Source organism: Triturus cristatus, chromosome 2_1 (assembly GCF_964204655.1).
Source record: "Triturus cristatus chromosome 2_1, aTriCri1.1, whole genome shotgun sequence".
NCBI lineage: Eukaryota > Metazoa > Chordata > Amphibia > Caudata > Salamandridae > Triturus > Triturus cristatus.
The window spans coordinates 510,473,926-510,496,186 of record NC_140581.1 but is presented as its reverse complement, the minus strand read 5'-3'; the positions used below and the strand labels follow the sequence as shown (position 1 = coordinate 510,496,186).

Sequence of the window (22,261 nt, the reverse complement as noted above, 5' to 3'; positions counted from 1 at the left end):
AGTGTAGCCCCAGCGATTCCCTAGGCCTAGGCCTATTCTATTTCCGTGACAGTGGTCCTTATACCACTTCTTTAGTATATGGTTTGCGTGGCCCCTAGGGCCTAACTGTATTACTTACCTGTGTGACTTAATGTATGCTTAAATAAGACTGTGTTGTACTTACCTCTAATCTCATAAAGAGTGCTGAGGGTTTGACTAGAATAAATACACTTTATTTTATATATATATATCTGTTGTGGTGTCCTTTCATTTGGTATTCAAGGGATTATATATGGTATCACAGCTGGCTTCACATGCCATTCAGAGTTTAGCCTAAGACTGCTCTTGTCCATGCTACCACTAGGATAGCTGGTCTATAAGGTTGACTTTACAACCAATCACCATAAGGGTAGTTTGGACTGATATAAGGTGTACACTAGAACTAGGGACATCATACATCAGGCCAACTTCTCACAACCATCAATTCTGTCCCCATCATTTTCCTTTTCTGCTGCACATGCTCCTGGGTACCCTTTGCGATCTCCTGCATCCTTTCTTGCCAAGTCTGATTTTTCTCCTGCGCACTCTGGGGGACGTGTGCGCTGGGAGGTTCTCTGCCACGTTTGTCTCATCAGTTGGTACTCCTGAGAAAAAAATGTTGTATTGCCCCGGCTGAATAGCCCTGATGCACCTCTTGTATATTCTCCCACTGACAGATCTGTGTCCAATTCCGTTACTGAGGTGTCCTTATTACTACTTTCAGTGTTTAAATTCTTAGTTTGATTAACTTGCATCCTCGAGATGTCAAATGTTTTGGCAAACGGCAGGATTCTACCTATCTCGTAATCGCGCTGGTCCCTAGCAAATTTACTTTGCTTTCCTTGGTTGATGGTATCTTCATACGCCACCAGTTGTGTTTTCATTTGCTGGAGCAAATCCTCAATGGTTTGTGTTTCTATATCATGCACTATTTGCCCCTCAGTCTAGCTGATTTGTTGCAACAATATCACCCTGCCGTTCCAGGCGTATTTATTAAGAATTTTGACCATTTCCTTTGCTGATGCTGTCGTGAATTCTGCCCATTCTGTCATACGACAGGATGGTGTAGATGCAGAGTCCACAAGGTACTCTTTCTACATCCAAATATCTTTTTAGGTAAGTTGTCTCTCTCCAACTTTGCGATCTCTTTTTCATATGTCCTTTCCAATTGCTGAAAAAGACCAATTCAACTACTGGGCGGACGCCTTAATATTCCTGGAGTCTCTGTACTTGTTACTAGTGCCCTGGGATGAGGTACCAAAAATACTTGCTGCTGCTGGCAGTCGCTCGGTGTCACCAAACATTATTCAATAGTTCTGTGGCCTGATGTTATGCAAATGTTCCTTGACTTAAATGTGCCCCCTCGCTGTAGCTGCACGAAAACAAATACATGTGCCAGTGGATCTTCGGTATGAGACTTACCGTAGGAGTCTGTCAAACCCACATGGGTCCTCCGACTGCATTGCTGGACACTCAACCTGCCGGCAGTTGTCTCCTACTCCCAATCAGTCGGCCACTTCATGAACTGCTGACGTCAGGGGTCCAGTTTTGTATTAGATATAGCAGGGCAGGCATCATAAATCTCTTTTCTTTTCTAGGTTCCATCAAATTCGACGCTAAAACACAGCTGGTGCTGTGACACGTGAGGACAGACTCACGCTATATTTGTCTGTCATTCCCAGCCAGCAAGAAACAGGTTTGTATATTTACAGAGGTTCTGCTAAAGATTGTTTATTGCCGTAAAAACACTCGACAGACACGTTTCGGCACATGGCCATTTTCAATATCAGTGCTGCCTGCGCCATTTTGACATTTAAATACTCAAGCATTTCAATGGCCAGTGAGGCCGCACAACAAAATAAAGAACGGGCATTCCTTCATCTATTAACAAGCGGTGAAAAAACAGGGTGGAGAAGCTGGTTCTGACAATTACTAGGGCCATCCTAACATTACTACACATTCTGACACAGTGAAATACATTCAGCAGTAAATCGCAATCTAAAGTGAATCAGATAATGTTTTAGACCTTTGGCCTCTCTGTACGCAAGACATTTCAAATTATGTTTCCAGGGCCTGTTTGAAAACAACATCTAATACCAATGACTTTCACATCTTTTGCGAGTAAAACTATGATGCCAAAATAAAACAATTAGAGTTTGCATCTGTATAATCCCTGCTACCGCTAGCATTTATTCCCTGAATGGGCTCACAACCAGTATTATTCTAGTTGTGATTTGACGGTGTGCTCCTATTCCACTGCCGTTTGTAATCAACCGAGGTAAAGAGACACACATACGTATATATATATATATAAATATTTGTTTATTTATTTATTATATATAAACATCAGACATACAAGGCAAGTAAAAATGAATGTCTCTCAATAAAATGTTATTATTTTTAGGAACCTTCACATATTGTTACTAGAGTGCAAATGTCAAGTTTGACATTAATGCTGTACTTCAACTTAACTAAGTAAAACAAATCACTACTTACTTGCTCACAGTTCAATGCTACAATGACTTTACAGAGCAAAACAACTGGCCCAAAGTCGTAAGGACTATTTAAAGAGATTCTATTTCCCTACACAGATTTATCTATTTACGTATTTGTAAATACTTTTAGTTAAGGACTTTTACATATGAAAAAAACAGCATGGCATGCATCAGGCATGGATATACACCAACAGTGAAAAGCAATTTATTACCGTTGTTGTGGCATCATGACCTGCTCAGGCTCTATTTCACAATTCATGAACCATGAACCCACTTCATACTATGGTAATAAATAGCATATTACATTCCGTGTGTTAATGTTAATAAAGATTTGTAACGCGTACGTACACCTGATGGTTTCATGGGGCTGTGTAAGGCTCTGAGGCTACCAGTGGACACATTAATTATAGGCTTGTGCAAATAGCCACGTTTTAAGGGACTTCCTGAATTGTAAGAGGTCAGTGCAAGACCGAATCTCCAGCGGGAAGGAGTTCCACCGTCTGGGGGCAAGTGTGGCAAATCTGCGGCCTCCTTGTCGTACCCGTTTGAATGCAGGGATGGTAAGGAGTGAGAGGTGAGCCGAGCGTAGGTTGCGAGATGGGGTATGCTTGAGTGTTAGGCTGTTGATGAATTCGGGGTTGTTGCCATGCAGGGATTTAAAAATAAGGCAGCCCACCTTAAAGGCACAGCGTTGAGGGATAGGGAGCCAATGCAATTTCCTCAGCAGAGGGTTTGCTGGCTGCCATCTAGGGTGATGAAGGATCACTCTGGCTGCCTGATTTTGGGCCATCTGCAGCCGTTTGAGCAAGTAGATTGGCATGCCCAAATACACAGAGTTGGCATAGTCCAGGTGCGACAGGACAGTGGCCATTACCACCTGGGTCAGAGCTTCCTGTGTAAGAAAACAGTGTATCTTCTTAATCTTGCGCAGCTGAAAGAAGCATTTAGAGATGATTGAACCAACCTGAGTTTTCAGTGTCAGGTCGCCGTTGATGGTTACTCCTAGTGTTTTTGCCGATGGGGAGGGAGAGGATGGAGGACCTAGCTCTGGAGGCCAGTAGTGTGGGCCCCAAAACCTATGGCTGTTCCCAGTAAGAACAAGCTCCGTCTTGCCAGGGTTTAACTTAAGATGGTTAAGGTCCATCCATTGTTGAATATGTAGCATGGTGGCCTGAAATTCGGTGATGGAGCTGTGTGAGTTGTCAACCGTGAAAACTAATTGCAGGTCATTCGCATAGTTAAAGACCGTCACCTTCCTGTCTTTTAGAGACTGGATCAATGGAACAATGTAAAGATTAAACAGATGGGGAGAGAGAGCGGAGCCCTGTGGAACACCGCAGTTGGTTTTGCGTGGTGGGGCTGAGAAATGATCTTGGCGGACGGCCTGGGACCGATCTTCCAGAAAGGAGGCGAGCCAGCGAGCCGCTGTTCCTTGAATGCCAGATTGTTTGACACGGTCGAAAAAAATATTGTGGTCGACCGTGTCGAAAGCGGCGGAGAGATCCAGTAGCACCAGTGCCTGGGGGGAGCATTTATCGGCGTTGTCACGGAGAGTATCCAGGACAGCTAAAATTACCGTTTCAGTTGAATGGGCCAGCTGGAAACCTGCCTGGTAAGAGTTGAGGTATTTAGATTTCTCCAGGAAGGCAGACAGGCATTTGGCTACGTGGGTCCCCAGCATCTTTGCTAGAAACGGGAGCAGGGATATGGGACGGTAGTTAGGCAGGAGTGTGGGGTCAGCCCCAGGTTTCTTCAGTAGGGGGACCACTATAGCTTTCTTGAAAGCTGAAGGCACTTGGCCGGTAGAAAGTGATTCGTTCAGTAGCGCGAGTGCCGGACCCGGGTAGACTGAAAGTGTGTCTGCATATGTGGTCACAAGTGTTGAAAAATCCTCTACTAGAATGTGTTTTGTTGATTTATATGGATGCATATTTTGCATGCAAATACATATTTCTGCCAAATAGAATCGTAACACATTGTTGATGGCTGCTTGAAAGGCCTGAGTTTATAGGTTTAGAAACATACTTCAGCATTCAGGTAATCAATCAGTGGGTCTTGTAGAGTTCAGCATGTCAACTCGGGGGGGGGGGAGGGAGGGGGTCCCCAGATGCTGGGTCGTTGTGCGAGGCTCGGTAGGAGAGGTGGTGGTTGAAAAGCCAAGTCTTGAGCTGTTTCTCAGAGTCCTTCAGAGATGGGGAAGTGTGCAGGCGGAGGGGAATGTGTTGAGCAAAATTATAAATATACCCAGCCACGTTCCAGGACTTTGCGCCAAGATAGGAGAAGGAGCAACCTTTACAGTGGCTGCGACGGATGCGGGGGAAGTGGGCCAAGGCGAGATTGGAGGATCAGAGCTCTCTGGTCAGTTAGTGGAATGTAAGGCGGTTGTTGATGCAGGAGGGCCCGGTTTTGTGAAGGTCTTTGTAAGCATGGGTGAGGAGTTTGAAGAGGCATCTCTTCAGGACTTGGAGCCAGTGTAGGGCTCTGAGGTGCGGGGCACTGCTGGCTCTTCTGGGAAGGTCGAGGATGAGTCTTGCACCGAGTGTTGGATGGTTTGGAGTCGATTCAGGAGCTGCTTGGTGGTTCAAGCATGGATTGCATTGCCGTAGTCAAATCGGCTGGCGATGAGGGCTTGGGTGACTATTTTCCTGGTTGAGATAGGCATCCATCGTAAGATCTTGCGGAAGGAGTGGAAGCAGGCAGTGAAGATGGTGTTGATCTGTTGCTTCATGGTGAGCTGGGTGCCCAGGATGATTCTGAGCATGGTCACTAGGGCTAGGTGGAGGGCTGTAAGATCTTGCGGAAGGAGTGGAAGCAGGCAGTGAAGATGGTGTTGATCTGTTGCTTCATGGTGAGCTGGGTGCCCAGGATGATTCTGAGCATGGTCACTAGGGCTAGGTGGAGGGCTGAGAGTGAGGGCCCACCAGGTGTTGTGTCAGGGGGAGGGTTTGTTGCCGAAGATGATGACCTCTGTATTTACCGTGTTAAGTCTCAGGCAGTGGTCCTCATTCAGGTGGCGATGTCAGTCATGGTGGTTTGGAAGCTGAGTCTTGTGGTGTCTGCTTCTTCTGTGAGGGATAGGACAAGCTTTGTGTCGTCGGCATAGGAGATAATGTTGAGTCTGTGGGTGCTGGAGATGTTACCAGAGGTGCCGTGTAGGTAGGCATTATCATACTTAATTGTGGGAGTAGCAATAGGAGGATGCAGGCATGCATCTGGCTATTGCACTATTATTAGAACACTTTTACCGCATAGGCTGGAAAGGTACCAGGGCCACAGCTACGGCACAGGATGCAACTTCCTACTGCTGGTAATGAACAGGACGCGAGGGGAGATATATTTCTGCAGGACAGCTAAAGAACAGCAGTATGGAAGCCAATTATTCCTAAAAGTAAAGCAACAATGTATCAGAAGGTTTCACAACTGTAAGAGATATTTGGGATAAAGTACCCCTACCATACATTATAAAGACATTGTAAGTCACTGAGGAGTTCCTTTATAAGGTTATGTACTCCGAGGTGACTTTCAATATCCTTATCATGTATGCCAGGGGGGTACTTTATTCCATATAATACATGGTCACAACATCACCTTTCCCACAAACCACCTAAAACCTCAAAGCGTAGCTCTTTCATATGAAAGAGAAAGCATCTTTGCAAACAAGAAGATTAAAAATAAAACCTGTAGTGCAAAATTAAACACATCAAAAACATGTTAGAAATTTGTTGCAAACAGATATTTGAAACAGTTGAATACAAATTAGTTTAAAAAAAATTGCTGTCGCTCGGAACGTGTAGAAACATGCAGAAAGAATTACACTTTTTTTTTTACTGAGGAGAGCAAAAAAATAAACATATTATCTCTGCTTATCATTGTAAGCCATTGAGATAAAGGAGAAGAACGTTGTTGTTGTAAACGGCTGCCTCGGTTGCTGGCTCTGGCAGCAGGCATTGTGACGTCAAAACTCGACTGCAATAACTTATAATAGTCGAGTTCGGACATCTTTTATTTATAATCAACGACTTGGTGCGTCACAAGTCGCCGGCAATAAAGAAATTAGAAACCGACGTTTATACAGGGATTACAGAATCCCATGTAGTATAGTTCAGTAATACCTCTATCTCTGTCATGAATTCCAAGAAATCTGCAGCACAGCACCCGTTTCTCGTCGGGAGTGTCATGTTCAGTTCACCACTATAAGTACCCTCAGATATGGGATGATTTACGTGTGAATTACCGGTCACGTTGACTGTTTTCTTCCCACGTCAAGGCCTGGCAGTGCATAATTGTGTGGAAAGTGACACACAGGTTAGGCCAGTCTCTGTTGGGTTGCCTCGCATTTTTCGTAATATGTTGTCAGCTATCAGGACTTCAGAAACTGAAAAGTCATTTAGTACCTGCTTGACAGTAAACCTACGTTGTCATTTCAGCTTCAGCTTTTCTTTAGGAAATTTCGAACTGTCTCTGTTTCTACGGTTTAGGCATATCTAAAAAAATCATTTTACCAACATGGGGACCAGATTACATCCGACAATACAAAATTAAATGGATTTTTGTGGGTTTTTTTTTATCACTATCATGTTTGTCAGTTTCAAAAAACTTATTTCGGTCAAAAAAGCAGCCATATAAGCACACCACAAAGATATCAGAAATATTATCACAACATTACATGCTTACTTAATACATAAAACAAAAATAGATGAGAACATCGTAGACCTAAGAATAACAAACACCCAATAAATAATAAAGTTGAAAAAAAAGCTAATTTGTAGAATGACCGAGGTTAACAACCTATAAGGGTGAAATTCTAAAAGTTTGATAAGCCCATCTGAAGATCTGGTCTAGGGTGGGAATCTAATAAAATGACTCTGCACAGCTAAGAATGCTTGTGACAAAAATAACACTGATTTTCTTTTGGCAAAGGCACATTTTAAAAACAGGGTGGGAGATTTAGCTGTTGCAGATAAGCCACAGCATTGCCATATTTTCTAATACCACACTTTCTTATTATAGGAGTTAAAAACCTCTTAGTGTAAACAATAAAAAACTGACAGAAAAAAGGTCAAATGTAGCAGTCTCTGGGTGACAGACTCGTCACCTGGGCAATATAACACTTTGCTGGGCAAATTGACCAACCAAGCACCCAAGTGCCACCTCACGAAGCTGAGTTTTAATCGAGTTAAAAGGACTCTGTCCCAAGTAATGTCCACCCATGCTAAATACGGCGGGCCCGATTCACAGAACTAACTTTAGACAAAATCCTAAACTTACTACCATTTTGGTATTCACAGAAGGCACTTACTCATTTTGGTATTCACAGAAGGCACTTACTCATTTCGGTATTCACAGAAGTTAGGAGTCCTAACTTTAGGACTCCTAAATTCCTTCTGTGAATACCGAAAGTCTTAAAATTAGGATTTTTCTCAGTTTAGTAGTAGTAAAGTTAGGACTCCTAACTTTAGGACTCCTAAATGCCTTCTGTGAATACAGAAAGTCTTAAAATTAGGATTTTTCTCAATTTAGTAGTCCTAAATTTAGGACTCCTAACTTTAGGACTCCTAAATGCCTTCTGTGAATACCGAAAGCCTTAAAATTAGGATCTTTCTCAGTTTAGGAGTCCTAAGGTTAGGACTCCTAACTTTACAACTACTGTCCTATCTGTCAGTTCTACATATACAGGATGCGCCAGGTACATTTATTGTGGATGATATAATTAAAGGTAATTTTGAGGTAACAAAATCTTAAAGAATATTCATTCTGTTGACGAGACTCACATGTTTGATAAAGTGCTCCAGAGTAGCATAAGCGATAGCAATACCATCATGCGTGCTAGTTCCTCGTCCCAGCTCATCCAAGATAACCAGTGAACGTGAGGTTGCTTTTTTAATTATTTCTGCTGTCTCTGATAATTCCTCCATAAATGTACTGCGACCGTTGTATATGTTATCTGCTGCTCCCATTCTGGAAGAGAAATCGAAATGCAAAACATATTTTAAAATGTCACCAGAAACCCTGGTCATTTCACTGTCAGAGCCGGTTTACTTAGGCTTAAAATTATTAAACTAGTACAGAAAAAGAGACAAGCCAATCTGAAACAGTGCAGGCCATTTTTTTTAACTCAGGCAACGAGTGGCCACATGGAGCGACCTTCAAGATAGACGCATTCTTGTAAATACAGCATCTTTTTTGTTGGGCATAAACCAGGACATCTTTTGTGTGTTTTCATGCATACGGCATTTCTATAGTATGAACCTTGCCAAAAGGCAGCCAAGCGCAGTACATGGTCAAAGACAAGCATAAATTGAACAAGGAGAGGAAGCTGGATTGTGGATTGTTGAAACATTGTGATGCATTGTTCTTTAAAGAGGTGATCCTTCAACTCTTCCCTAAATTGGTGCAACACTGAGTCAGCCCTGATGGATACCAAGATATCATTCCAGATCCTGGGTGCAAAGATGGAAAAGGCCTGCTGACTTGACTTTTCTTCTTTTACACTTCTTAGTCTTCAAAGTGTGCTTTGGCTGCGCCAAGATCCACCAGAGAAGGTGAGCTGGTCTGCAACACAAGCACGGGTGCTGGTTGGGATAGCTTTGTAAATAAGGCAAGCAGTTTTGGAAATGGTAATTTGCCTCAATTGGAGCCGATACATTTCAATCAGATTGGGGTTGAAGGGTTCATATTTCTTCGGCCATGGATGACGTGCTACAGAATGTCCGATGTACCTAAGGGGTGCCAGTGTGGAGCCTGGGAGACCATGGAGTAGAGCACTGCCACCATCCAGATGGGAGCGTACGAGTGCTTGAACAACATCTCTGAAGCAGTTTTCTGTAAGAAATGGTTTGACTTTCTTTTTTGCACCACTTGAGTGACTGCATGTGGGAGAAACAAAAGAGTGCTTGTGAAGTTTCTTGAGTTTGTAAGATACTTACAGGTGCTGATTCTCATCTCCAGGCCCTTAGGCGGGGCATTTCAAATGGCAGAACGGACTTCTTTAGTTCTTTGTGGAAGCCTGACTTGAGACGTTTTTAAGGATGGCAAAAACCTGGGTATGTGTTTTGCTAGGAAACACTGCATTAGAGAGGGTGCAGTTTCAGAGAAATGCAGCATATGAAAGGGGTTAGTTCATCTTATCACCACAAAGGTTCCCAACAGACAGAAGATGGAGAAAAGAGTGAGGATCTGCCACAACTACAACGTCTGATAGTGCATCTATTCCATCTTTGAGCTAAGCGATTGGGTATATCCAAACTCACCATAACAATATGTTTAGAGCCGTCAATCAGCCTGCGTCACAACTGAATCCACGGAGGTTGAAATTATTTTGGTACCACTAATTAAGTGCAAAGTAAACAATCAAGAACATCCCATTGTTTTGCCCACAGGCTTCTTCTCTGGGAGATGGGCAAGATTGTACTGCGTGTCTTCACACAATTTACCAGTCACCACAGACAACAAAGGACGATGGTTAAAAAAAGGAAATTAGGAAGAATTGAAAGAACCTCTGCTTGAAAGAAAACATTGTCTTGGAGCCACCACTTCAAATGCTTCCCCAAAATGAATACCAATGAAGAGAAACCTTCAATTTATAAGAAAGTCATACTTGCAAGAAACTGGTTTATTAATTGGGGTAGGTGACTATCTACTTCGAGGAATAATCATAACTCTCGTCAGGGTGAATCCTTAAAGGCACTACATTAATCTGGATTCACCTGGTAGTTATGGCACAGAGCAGACAGACTTAACTATGACCAATGTGTAAAGTATATATGCAGTAACAAAACAACAATGAAGTCAAAAGGTAACACAATACCTGGTCAGTGTGACTGGTCTCCCCCGTCCAGCTCCACCACTAAGTGCTGCCAACCCCCGAGCTCTGTTGCATGGTGTTCAAGGCCCTCCTCCACCCGCAGGCTCCTGACTGCGCCTCATCCCTGGTGTTTCCAGGGGGAGAGCTCTCTGCTCTTCTGCTGCTCTGACCCTGCCTCTCTTTCCTTTTGTGCCCCTTTTCCTCCTTCCTTATTTCTGCCCTTCTGCCCCTTTTCTCATTTTCACTACTCTCTTTCTTTCATTTTCACTTTTCGCTCGTTCCTTCATTTTACCCTGCCGCGCCTTTCCCCTCCAGTGTGTCAGTCCCGCTCCGGCCTCCCAGCTAATCTGTACTTAATGGCGGCCGCTGCATGGCAAGAAGAGCAAGACCACTGACCTGGGGAGTGTGACTGCTCTACCCCGCACAGCTACACCACTAAGTGGGGCCTGTTGCAGGGTGTTCGAGGCCCTCCTCCACCCGCAGGCTCCTGACTGCGCCTCATCCCTGGTGTTCCAGGGGGAGAGCTCTCTGCTCTTCTGCTGCTCTGACCCTGCCTCTCTTTCCTTTTGTGCCCCTTTTCCTCCTTCCTTATTTCTGCCCTTCTGTCCCTTTTCTCATTTTCACTACTCTCTTTCTTTCATTTTCACTTTTCGCTCTTTTCTTCATTTTACCCCGCCGCTGCTCCCCGCGGCACCTCTCCCCTCCAGTGTGTCAGTCCTGCTCCGGCCTCCTAGCTAATCTGTACTTAATGGTGGCCGCTGCATGGCAAGAAGAGCAAGACCACTGACCTGGGGAGTGTGACTGCTCTACCCCGCACAGCTACACCACTAAGTGGGGCCTCCTGAGCCCCCTGAGCTTTGTTGCAGGGTGTTCGAGGCCCTCCTCCACCCGCAGGCTCAGGCCTGTGCCTCATCCTTGGTAGTCCAGAGGGAGAGCAGTCTGCTCTTCTGCTGCTCTGCCTCTGCTTCTCTTGCCTCTTTCCTTTTGTGCCCCTTTTCCTCTTTCTTTCCTTCTGACATTCTGTTGCTTTTCTCCTTTTCACTTCTCATTCTTTCCTTCGTTTTTCTTCATTTTCAGTTCTCACTCTTTCCAACGTTTTCTACAACCGCTGCTGCCCCGCGATCACTTCAGTATGTCCTTCTGGCTCCCGCCTCCAAGCTGACCCGCCCTCCCCGACCCCTACTTAATGGCGGCTGCTGCTTGGCTTCGCAGCGGATGTGCGCTGCTGGCACCCCAAAGGCGAGCACCCCTGCGCCCGACCGTGGCCAGTGCCAGGGACCCTGGTCCTCTGACCAGCCTCCGCAGCAACTCCAGCAGCGTCCACGATCTCAACCCCAGATGCAACAACATCTGCCAACACCCACGACCCTCTCTTGTGTCTAGACTGCTGCCGCAACTTCACCCACCTTCGTACCCCAGCAGCATCTCCCAGCCTACCGGACATCACTCACAAACCACTCAACTGCATCCTCCTCAATGTACATTCCCTACACAAACATAGAAATCTGGGACCTCCTCAACACCTAATTGCCCAACCTCGCCCTCCTCATGAAACCTGGACCAACGCCAACTCTGCACCCGACATTGCCATAGCTATTCCCGACGGATACAAGATCTTGCGCAAGGACCGCCCCATCCATCCTGGAGGAGGCATCACCGTCTTTCACAAAAACACCCTCAGCATGACCACAACAAAACGATCCTCATGGACCACCGACGCCATCACCGACCGTGGAGAAAAATAACTAAAGTTACTATTATGAATTACGAATGGAGAAAAAACATTTCAAATCCTTGACCCATATTATCCCAAAGTTTAATCATATTGCCCTTAGTTAATAAAATGAATCTTACCTCTAACACCACAGCTGATCTTTACATAACATTAACTCTGTCAGTGCCCTGTATATAACTCTCTACTTGCCAGTAATCCTTAATCTTTTTATGGACCTTACTTTTTTATGTTTATGACACATTGCTTTCTTACTGATACATAATATTTATATTTTCATTTTTTTCTTCATTCTAAAACGTGTTACAGCTAGTTTTCTTCCATGATTAATTCATTATGGTAGTCCTTCGTAAAAGCTATTTCATAGTGACATAAACTCAGTAGTAAGACCACCACACCCGGAGGAGCCTAGCGCGCAACCAAGATGGCCGCGTAGGTGCGAGGCTCCCGAGGACCTCCGCGACCTCCTGAATTAATCCTGGCGATATCCTGTCCTTGTTGAGGGGACTGTGTCGGTGAACCCGAGCTGAGGCGCCGCCCGTTCTTTGGGCTCGAATCGGACCCCGAACACCGGTGGGAGCATCGATTGAAGGTTGCGGCCTTCTCCTCGCCGGCCCCCCGGATTAGAGTAGTGGGGCGATCCGGGGACGAAGTGAATAACAACGGCGAGCGGGGCTGAGCGACTCGCATACCCCGCACTTTCACTTTCGCTTTTGTGCCCTCCTTGCCTCTGGCGGGGTCGAGCTGCGGAGCGGGGTGCGGTGGTGTTGCCTTGTCCAGGTGCCCGGCTGATCCGCCTGGCGGTGGGTTGACCCGCTGCCCGGTGGTCGCCCCCGTCCCCCCCCCTGACACCCGTGATTTGGTGTGGCGGCCCGTTTGGAGATCTTGGCACGACGGTGTAAGGGCCAGCATGTCCACCAAACAAGATGGCGACCGGGCGAAGATGAAGACAACCCGCCGTGGCACGGCGCACCAGGCCAATAGTATGGATCGCTATACGCTCCAGAAGGGTTCTCCGGAGACAGCGCGGTCATCCCTGGTGGGCCCGACGGAGGCACCTGCCCAACCGATGGATCTGACCCTCCGGGACGTCATGGGCGCCATCGCAGAGATGAAGGCCTCGGTGGACCAGCGTTTTGATACCTTGGCGCAAAAAATTGACTCGGTCCTGGTGGATGTGGGCCTTGTGAGGGCAGACTTGTCAAAAACGAATGACCGAGTTGACTCCCTGGCCCACACCACAACGAGCCTCACGACGGACGTGGTGGCCCTCCAGAGGGAGGTGCGCCGGCTTGGCCAGGCGAGCGCCCTGATGGACCGGCGACTGGAGGATTCCGAGGGTCGGGCCCGGAGGAACAATGTTCGCATTATTGGTGTGCCGGAGGGCCGAGAGGCGGCGGATCTCTTTGTGGAAGAATTGATCCTGACCCATCTCCAGCCCCGGGGGCTGAGTAAGCTTTTTGCGGTGGAGCGTGCCCACCGGGTCCCTGGGGGCCGCCCTAAGACCGGTGCCCCGCCGCGGCCTATTATTGCCCGGATTTTTAATTTCCGGGACAGAGACGCCATCCTCCAGACCTCCAGGCAACAGGGACCGGTCAGGCTGGACAACATGGATGTACACTTCTACCCAGACTTTACTCCGGCGGTCCAGAAGCAGCGACAGAGCTTTCTCGGTATTAAACGTCGCCTAAGGGACCTAAACCTCAAGTACTCAATGCTCTTTCCGGCTAAGCTGAGAGTGGAGGTGGATGGCCGTACGCACTTCTTCGACCGGCCCGAGGCGGCTGGGGACTGGTTAGATACTTTGCCTGGAGATCGGGGTGGGGGGGGCTCGGCTGGCGGGGAGGGCCCGCCGGATCAGAATTGAGGGGTGACTGTATAGGCCTTGCTCGGGATATTGCTCCTTTACCATATATTGCTTTTGTATGTTCCCCTCCCATGGAGGTCGGGTGGGGTCTGCTGGGGGCTTCCCTCCTCCTCTGGGGGACTAGTTAGTATTTAGCTATGGGGCGACAGGCACACTGCACTTTGGGGGGGCTGTCTGGGCTCATGCAGGGGTGCAGGGAGGGGGGAGTTCTGTTGGGACCGGGGGGTGGGGGGGGTGTGTTGTTTGTTAACACCGCAAGGCAAACCCGCAACTGTTTTGTCGTTTTTAAGATGCTCGGTGGGGGGCGACCGATTGTTTTGACGTATCATGGGGGGTAGGGATTTGATTGTGTTGTCATGGAATGTTAACGGCCTGGGGGATAGGATTAAACGTGGTGTGGTCCTGCAGTATTTAAAACGTATTTCACCGGATGTTGTCTTCCTGCAGGAGACACACCTTATAGGTAACACCTTTCATGCAATGAATCGGCGGGGATATCGTTTGGCGGCCCACTCCGGCTTCACTTCGGGCTCGCGGGGGGTGGGCATTATGGTCAAGAACTCGCTCCCGTTGGAGATTGACGAGGTGCGCCATGATGAGAGGGGACGTTACACTGTTCTGGTGGGACGAATGGAGGGTAGAGTGTTTATCTTTATATCAGTGTACGTCCCGCCTGGGTTACAAGCCACTACATTTGCGGACCTTGGGCGCCTCCTTCTGGACCTTCCGGGTGGCCTGTTGGTGGTTGGAGGGGACTTTAACGCGGTTGCCTCTGGGTCTATGGACCGCCATCCCCCTAGGGACCTCCCCCGGGCACAGGCGTGGCTGCCCGGCCTTTTAGACACGCTGGGCCTGGTGGATTGCTGGCGCTTAAAGCATCCCGTATCGCAACAGTACACCTTCCACTCGGGGGCCCATGGTAGCCTCTCGCGGCTTGATTACATCCTTGTCCCGGCGGCCCATGCAGGGAGGGTGGGGGAGGTGCGCCATTTGGCACGGGGTATCTCAGATCACTCCCCATTGTTGTTGCATTTCGATGTCTTCCCGAGGGGGGATGGCAGGGTAGCCCCGATCAATGCATGGTATTTGCGCGACCCCACCATTCGTGCCGACTTGATCAAATCCTTACAGCGCTATTTCGATGAGAATGTGGGGTCGGTCCCATCTGCCATCTCCCTGTGGGAGGCTTTCAAGGTGGTTCTTAGAGGGGAGGCCCTCTCCTTTATTTCCAATGCCCGGCGGCGCGAGCGGGAGGAGGTGACCCGGGTTGAGGCCGAGATTGCAGAACTGGAGGGTGACCTGGGGAGCGGGGTAACAGACGCCAAGTTGCATGTTTTGCATTTGAAGCAGGCGGCCTATCGGGCCCTCGTTACGGAGGCGGCCAGGGGCCTCAGTAGAGAGCAGCAGGGGCGATTGTATGATGTGGGTGACAAGGCTGGCAAACTGATTGCGTGGTTGGATAAGAGGGAGAGAGCGAGCCGCGTGGTGCCTTTGATTGAGAGCGTGGATGGAGTGTGTGTCACCGAGCCGGAAGCCATTGTCTCCTGCTTCGCGGACTATTTCCGCGAAGTTTACTCCCCGGTTTCTCCCTGCTCGGAGGAAGATTCCCATGCCTTGCTTCGGGACATCGCACTGCCCTCCCTGACGGTGGAGGACAGGGATTCGCTGGATGCCCCGCCCACCTCGGACGAAATTGCCTCGGCTATTCGCTCGGTTGCATCCGGCAAGGCCATGGGCCCCAATGGTATTCCCATTGAGCTATACAAGCTACGCCCGGATGTGTTGGCGCCCCACCTGCGCGCGATGTTCCTTGCGGCCCACTCGCAGGGCTCCCTCCCGCCGGACCAGCGTCTGGCTACAATTGTGGTGATCCACAAGGAGGGGAAGCCCCGTGAGCGGGTCACATCCTATAGGCCGATTTCGCTTTTGAACGCGGAGCCCAAAATCCTCGCCAAGGTGTTGGCCAACCGGTTGGTTGGCGTGGTGAGCGATTTGGTCCACCAGGACCAATCGGGCTTTATACCGCACCGCAACACGGCGCTTAATCTGCGGCGCTTGCACGGGGTGCTCGCGCGTGTCCCATTTGTGCGGGAGCCGGCCATCTTGGCGTCCTTGGACGCCACCATGGCGTTTGACACGCTCGAATGGCCATATATTTGGGCGATGCTGGCGAAGTTTGGGTTCGGCCCGGGTTTCGTCAGCTGGGTCAAATTGTTATATTCGGGCCCGTTGGCGCAGGTGGTGGTGAATGGGCGAGTATCTGCCCCGTTCGCGCTGGGGCGGGGCACGCGACAGGGTTGTCCCCTGTCCCCTCTCCTGTTCGCCCTGGCCATGGAGCCCCTGGCGGAGTGGCTGCGGTGGCACCCTTCTATCCGTGGTCTCCGCTGGACCCCAGAGCATGAGGACCGCGTGTCTCTCTACGCTGACGATATCCTTTTGTATCTCGCCTCCCCGCGCAAGTCACTGATCGTTCTGGTTGATGTTCTGCGCTCCTTCGGTCGCAACTCAGGCCTGGTCATCAACTGGGCGAAATCCTGTGTCTATGTGCTCTCCGGGGAGGCCCCGGTCCTGCCACGGGACTGTCCGATTCAGATTGCCTCCCAGGGTTTCCGGTACCTGGGTATATATATCACTCTTGACCCGGAGGCCCGCTATGAGCGGAACTTGCTGCCCCCCCTCCAGCGTCTGAGGGAGGACGTGGTGCGCTGGCGGCGTCTGCCGCTCTCGCCGCTCGGCCGAGCGGCCTTATTTAAAATGATGTCCCTGCCGCGCTTCCTCTACGCCCTCCAGAATACCATGGACTTGGTCCCGGCACGCTACTTTCGCGAGGTGGAGGGCCTCCAGCGGCGCCTGTTCTGGGACGGGAGGCCGCGTATTGCTCTGGCTAAATTGACGCTCCCGTGGTACGACGGAGGGGTCGCCCTCCCGGACATCAAACGGTATTACTGGGCCTCCCAACTAGCTGCAATTAACCATGGCCTTTACGGGCCCGCTTTGAACCCGGCATTCGAGATGGACAGGACGCTTCTGCCCGGTGGCGATTATAATCGAGCGCTCTACTCTGGCGCGCCCGACTCCCGTTTGACGGGACCGACGCGTGTCATGGTGCGTGTCTGGCACGCGGCCAATGCAGCTATGGGGTGGAGGGACCGTTTGACCCGAGCGTCTCCGCTGTATGCATCTGAGAGGTTGGGCTCCCTGTGGACGTCGAAGGGCTTCGAGAAGTGGGACACGATCGGAATCAGCACGGTGGGAGATCTCTGGACGAGGGGGGGATTCAAAACTTTTGAGACGCTGCAGGCGGAGTTTCAGCTGCAGGGCAGTGAGTACTTTCGGTACCTGCAGGTTCGCCATGCGCTGGGCTCCGTCTTCCCGGATGTTGCATCCATTCCGGAGTCTTCCCCCCTGGAGGACAGAGTGCTAGATGGCCATGTCCCGGACAGCACGATCTCCCTCATATACAAAAAATTGATTAACGATAGATCGTGTCTGCTGACCAGTCTCCGCGAGGCTTGGGTTGCCGACGGGCTGGAGCTGGACGACGAGGATTGGATTTCCGCGGTGGCCTCTCCGAAAGAGGTGGCCATCCCGGCTCGCCTTCGTTTCGTCCAGCTCAAGATCCTTCACCGGGTCTACGTGACGGGGCCGAGGCTTTTACGTATGGGTTTTGCCGGTGATGGAATGTGTAAGCGTGGCTGTGGTGCGTTGGCGACTTTCATGCATATACTGTGGGAGTGCCCGAGGGTGGAGCGATTCTGGCGTGGTGTGCATGAGGTTCTACGAATGGTTACGCGTGTCACGCTGCTGCCTGAAGCGAGGAGATGCTTGCTGAATGTCTGGGAACCAAATGACTACTCAGTCCCGCAGGCGCGGTGGGTGACTCTGGGATACATGATAGCCAAGCGTGATATTGCCCAATTGTGGGGATCCCAGAGGCCCCCTGCGGTGTCGGCCTGGAAAGAGCATATGGATTGGTGTATGTTTCGTGAAAAGGTGGTGTATGTGGCGAGGGGTAAGCCTGGGGCGTGGATGAAACTCTGGGGCCCCTGGAACGCCTACCGCGGGGGTATTTGTGAGCCGCCGCTGCTACCGGCGGCCTCGCCGGCTCCGTCTCCCTAGATGGCGCCCCTCCCTTGGCCGCGGGCGCGCGGTCCCCCAGTCCCTGATCTACTCCCGTCCCCCTCTTCAGAATTTTGCTGCTGGTGTGGATCCCCCACTTATGGAGCACGTGTTGTCACTCGGATCGAGGGTTGCCTTGCGGTTGTGGTTTGTTTATGTTGTTTTGTATTAAGAAAATGGAACCGTACTGTGGGCATGGAGCTTGGAGACCTGCACCATTGATCACTCCTGTTTTCCTACTGTGCGCCGCTGAGAAAAATTTTTTGCTGTATGTCTGTAATATGCTTTTGATGCTCTAGCGGCCGGCCGGGTGGTTGTAGGCCCATACCTGTAACTTCTATAAACTGCAATAAACGGTTTCAAAAAAAAAAAAAAAAAAAAAAAAAAAGACCACCACACCCTCATTTTAATCCATAAAAGACCTGCCAACTCAGTCTTTCTGCCCAAAACTTGAATAAGATATCTAGGCACTACCAAAATAGCTTTCAACAAATACATCTTCAGTTTCTTAAAGATTTCCATAATTGTTGTCTGTGTGTTGTTAGTATTCGCCCCCCTGCTGTTGCTTCTAATATTCAACGCTGTCTCATCCTTCTGCTTCCACTAGCTCCCCGTGCTTCCAAAGATCTTCAAGTGGATCCCCACCGAGTCCAGGAAAACGGTCACCCATGTGCTCGTCAGCAGAAGACTCAACTACGGCAACGCACTATACGCCGGCACCAGCCAGACGCTCCAAAAGAAACTGCAGAACATCCAGAACGCCTCCCTCAGCTTCATGCTGAACATACAACGCCGCAGCCACATCACTAGCCACCTGAGAGACCTTCAATGGCTACCAATCAACAAAAGAATTACCTTCTAGCTTCTCACGCACGCCTGCAAAGCCCTCCACAATGCAGGACCTGCATACCTCAACCACCGCCTCTCCTTCTGCACTCCCACCAGACAGCTCTGCTCCGCCCAACTGTACCTGGCTCCCAACCAATGGATCCGCAAGATCACGGCTGAAGGAAGATTCTTCTCCTACCTCACTGCAAAGATCTGGAACTCCCTGCCTCTGCACCATGACTGCCACAATTCAGGAAGGACCTCAAGACCTGGCTCTTCGATTAAACCGCAGAGCCACCCCCCCTTCCAACTCAGCGCCTTGAGTCCTTCACAGGTGAGTAGTCGCGCTTTATAAGAATCCGGATTGAGTGAATATTATAGTATGGTGAACAACAAAAATATCAAATCAAAAATATCATCATCTGACATAAATATCATGGCAAAAATATTAGCTCTACAAAGATATCAAGGTGCAAAATATAGAAGGTAAGACTATAATTTTTTTAAGTACATAATATTGTTTGGTGTATATAATATTGTTTAATATAGTATTACATATTTTTGTTGGTTATTTAAATATATTAGGTATTACATTCATTTTAGGTATTAATATTATTATATTTGTTTTAATTTCTTTATTATAGTATGTGATTTTCATGTGCATTTTTTCTTTTTTACATACAGTTAGTAATTTATAATTTAGTAGTGGGGTGTTGAGTTTGTAGGAGAATAGGGTGGAAAGATATTTAGATATTAAATTATAGCTTTTTATATTTTCAATTAATTTATGCTAGTTGAATATTTAATTGTTGAATAATTAGGTACATTGATTAATTGCTTATTTTTTCCTCTAATCAATAAAGTATAATTTGTGATTTTTTATGTATATTTCATTTCTGTAGTTAAATTAGTAATGTATATTCTAGTAGGGTGTTGTTGGGTTTGTAGGTAAATAGTGAAGTAAATTATTACACATCTATTTTTGTTTTACAAATTCAGGTTTTATGTTCATTAAATATGTTTTTAACATCTTTATTCGCAATTATGCAGTCCAACTGGATAATCATACAATACAATTACAAACCAGCTAGCTCATCCACTAAGGTAAAGCAACATCCACCAACAGCGCAACATAGTAATATTGTCAATACAGGCATTTGTCTGGTCTGAACCCTCCTGGCTCACCCCAGCTACGGCCACCCCTGGGTAGCCAAACATCCCAGAGTGGTTCACAGTTGCATTTCTGTGTTATGGACCATTTATTTTCCATTCCCTCCAGCTCATGTCAATCATCATCTGTCACAGGATTGTTCACCATTTGGTTCATCATATCTGTCCACTCTCTTAGATCCTCGTCTGCCTGTTCATCTGTTATCACAGTTTTTAATTGCAATTCGTTTGCAATGGCCCACTATAACATAGCCATGGTCCATTCTGAGACAGTGCCCCCTTTATCAGATAGCCAGTGTATGGCTATATGACGTTTCACAAGGAGTATACCCAGTTTTGCAAATTTGTGTACTGTCCCATAATTGGGTTTGTGTACTATGCCCAATAGGCAGTGATGGACTGATGTTTGGATATGAATATGGGTCACCTGTTTGAGTCACATCACCACCTCCTCCCAGTGCCCCGTTAGTGCTCTACATGTGTAAGTCATATGGAGGAATGTGGCGTCCTGTTCCATACATTTTGGGCAGGCCGGGGGCATACAAGGGTATATTCTGTGTGATTTACTGGGTATCATATAGTTCCAGTGAAGGAAGTGAAAATGTGTAATTTTAACTCTGGCATTGCTAGCCACTTCTTTTACCTGGGCACAAGCTTACACCCATTCCTTATCTGTTATGGGAGTCTGCAGGTCTCTGTCCCAGGCTTGTTGTACCATAAAAAGAATTGGTGGCCTGTCTTTCAATGCTCCATATACACAAGACACTAGTCCTCTTCCCTTCCCACCCTCTAGAAGAACTATAATGTCAATGAGGTCTGCGGTGCAAAGGGGAAGCCAGTCCAAATTTCCCTAGCTGTGCATATCAGTTTGGCCAAATTGTAGGCACTGCCCTGTGGTGACCCCAAAGGTCACTCTAGCCTCCTAAAATGACAAGAACTCTTCTCCCGAGTAACAGCCACCCATAGTCAGACAGCCTCCCTCCCTCAAGGTTCCAAGTGACATAACCTCCCTTATTTGGTGGGACGGTTGCAGCCAATCTATCGGCAGGGACATGTTAAAGGGTAGGCGCAGCAATAACTGTCTAACAATCCGCTCCCATATTGCAGCCACATATTTAACCACTTTTGGATTACCCTCTGGATGTTTAATGCCTTGCATCAAGCAAATGGCCAGCGCACCCTCCACCACGGGTCCCTTTAAGATTCGGAACTCCCAATGTGGTTTCTTAATGCCCCATTTGGTGGCATGCTGGAGCTGTGAGGTCATTGCAACAAGTTCCAGGTCTGGTAGACTGTGTCTGCCCGCTCCCTCAATGTATATATAGGGGGACCCCCTGCACTAGTGACAAATTCATAAGGCAGCGTAAATATGACTATAATATAAGGGGCGCAAGCATCATTGGGTGCAATTGCGATTATTAAGGAATCGCAAATTTGGAATCGCAATTGCCAATGCATGTAGGTTTTGCTAAATGTTTAGCAATTCCTACATATTCATTAATTGCGAATTGCAAACTGCGATTCATAATTAAGGAATAGCTTCCCATTCATTCCTATAGGCCTAGAGGCCCATAAGAATGAATGGGAATTGAATGCGCAATTTGCGAGTACCAAATAGGTATTCGCAAATTGAGCATGCAAATTCAAGGGTTCAAAGGTGCCAAAGGACACCCAGATGCACCCCTGAAATTAGCAACATCTCTCCTTCTTCACATGTATACATATTACATCATTAACAGAGCTCACAAACACACTATTAACCAAAATTCTAAATGATTTATTTTCAGTATTCAACATTGTACGCACATGTAACATATTTGAGAACATAGTCTACCAAAGACTTAAATCAGCCACTAGGCACATACCCTGCAGCAGTTACAACTTGGCAGCAGATGAAATGAAAGCCCGAAATGAACTGAGTAACAACAAAACAGTTGCGATAAAAAAACTGTGACAAACGAGGAGGAATAGTCATTTGACCAGTATATTGGCAAAATGATGGATCTGTTAAGCAATCAAGATCATTACTCCCCGGTCAATTCAGACCCTACTCTCAGGGTAAAACGCAAAATCAAACAATTGACGTCCAGGGCGCTGGTTGAGAGTGAGATATGTGAAAAGGAATACGAGTACATGAATGTAATCCATCTGAAAGCATGTATGAAGTTGCAAAAATTCACAAGAATGAGTATAATCCACCATTTTGACCCACAGTAACTAATATTGGT

The 22,261-nt window shown here is 47.9% G+C and overlaps 1 protein-coding gene across 3 annotated transcripts in view; it reads right to left on the bottom strand.

The window, feature by feature from the left end:
* Window positions 1-22,261, bottom strand: part of MSH3 (mutS homolog 3) — a 2,607,526-nt gene that overhangs the window by 203,261 nt on the left and 2,382,004 nt on the right. For all 3 annotated transcript variants that reach the window (XM_085632401.1, XM_085632403.1, XM_085632402.1), the window contains one exon: window positions 8,285-8,471. In XM_085632401.1, coding sequence (XP_085488527.1) covers window positions 8,285-8,471 — 187 coding nt within the window. The remainder of the gene's footprint in view (window positions 1-8,284; window positions 8,472-22,261) is intronic.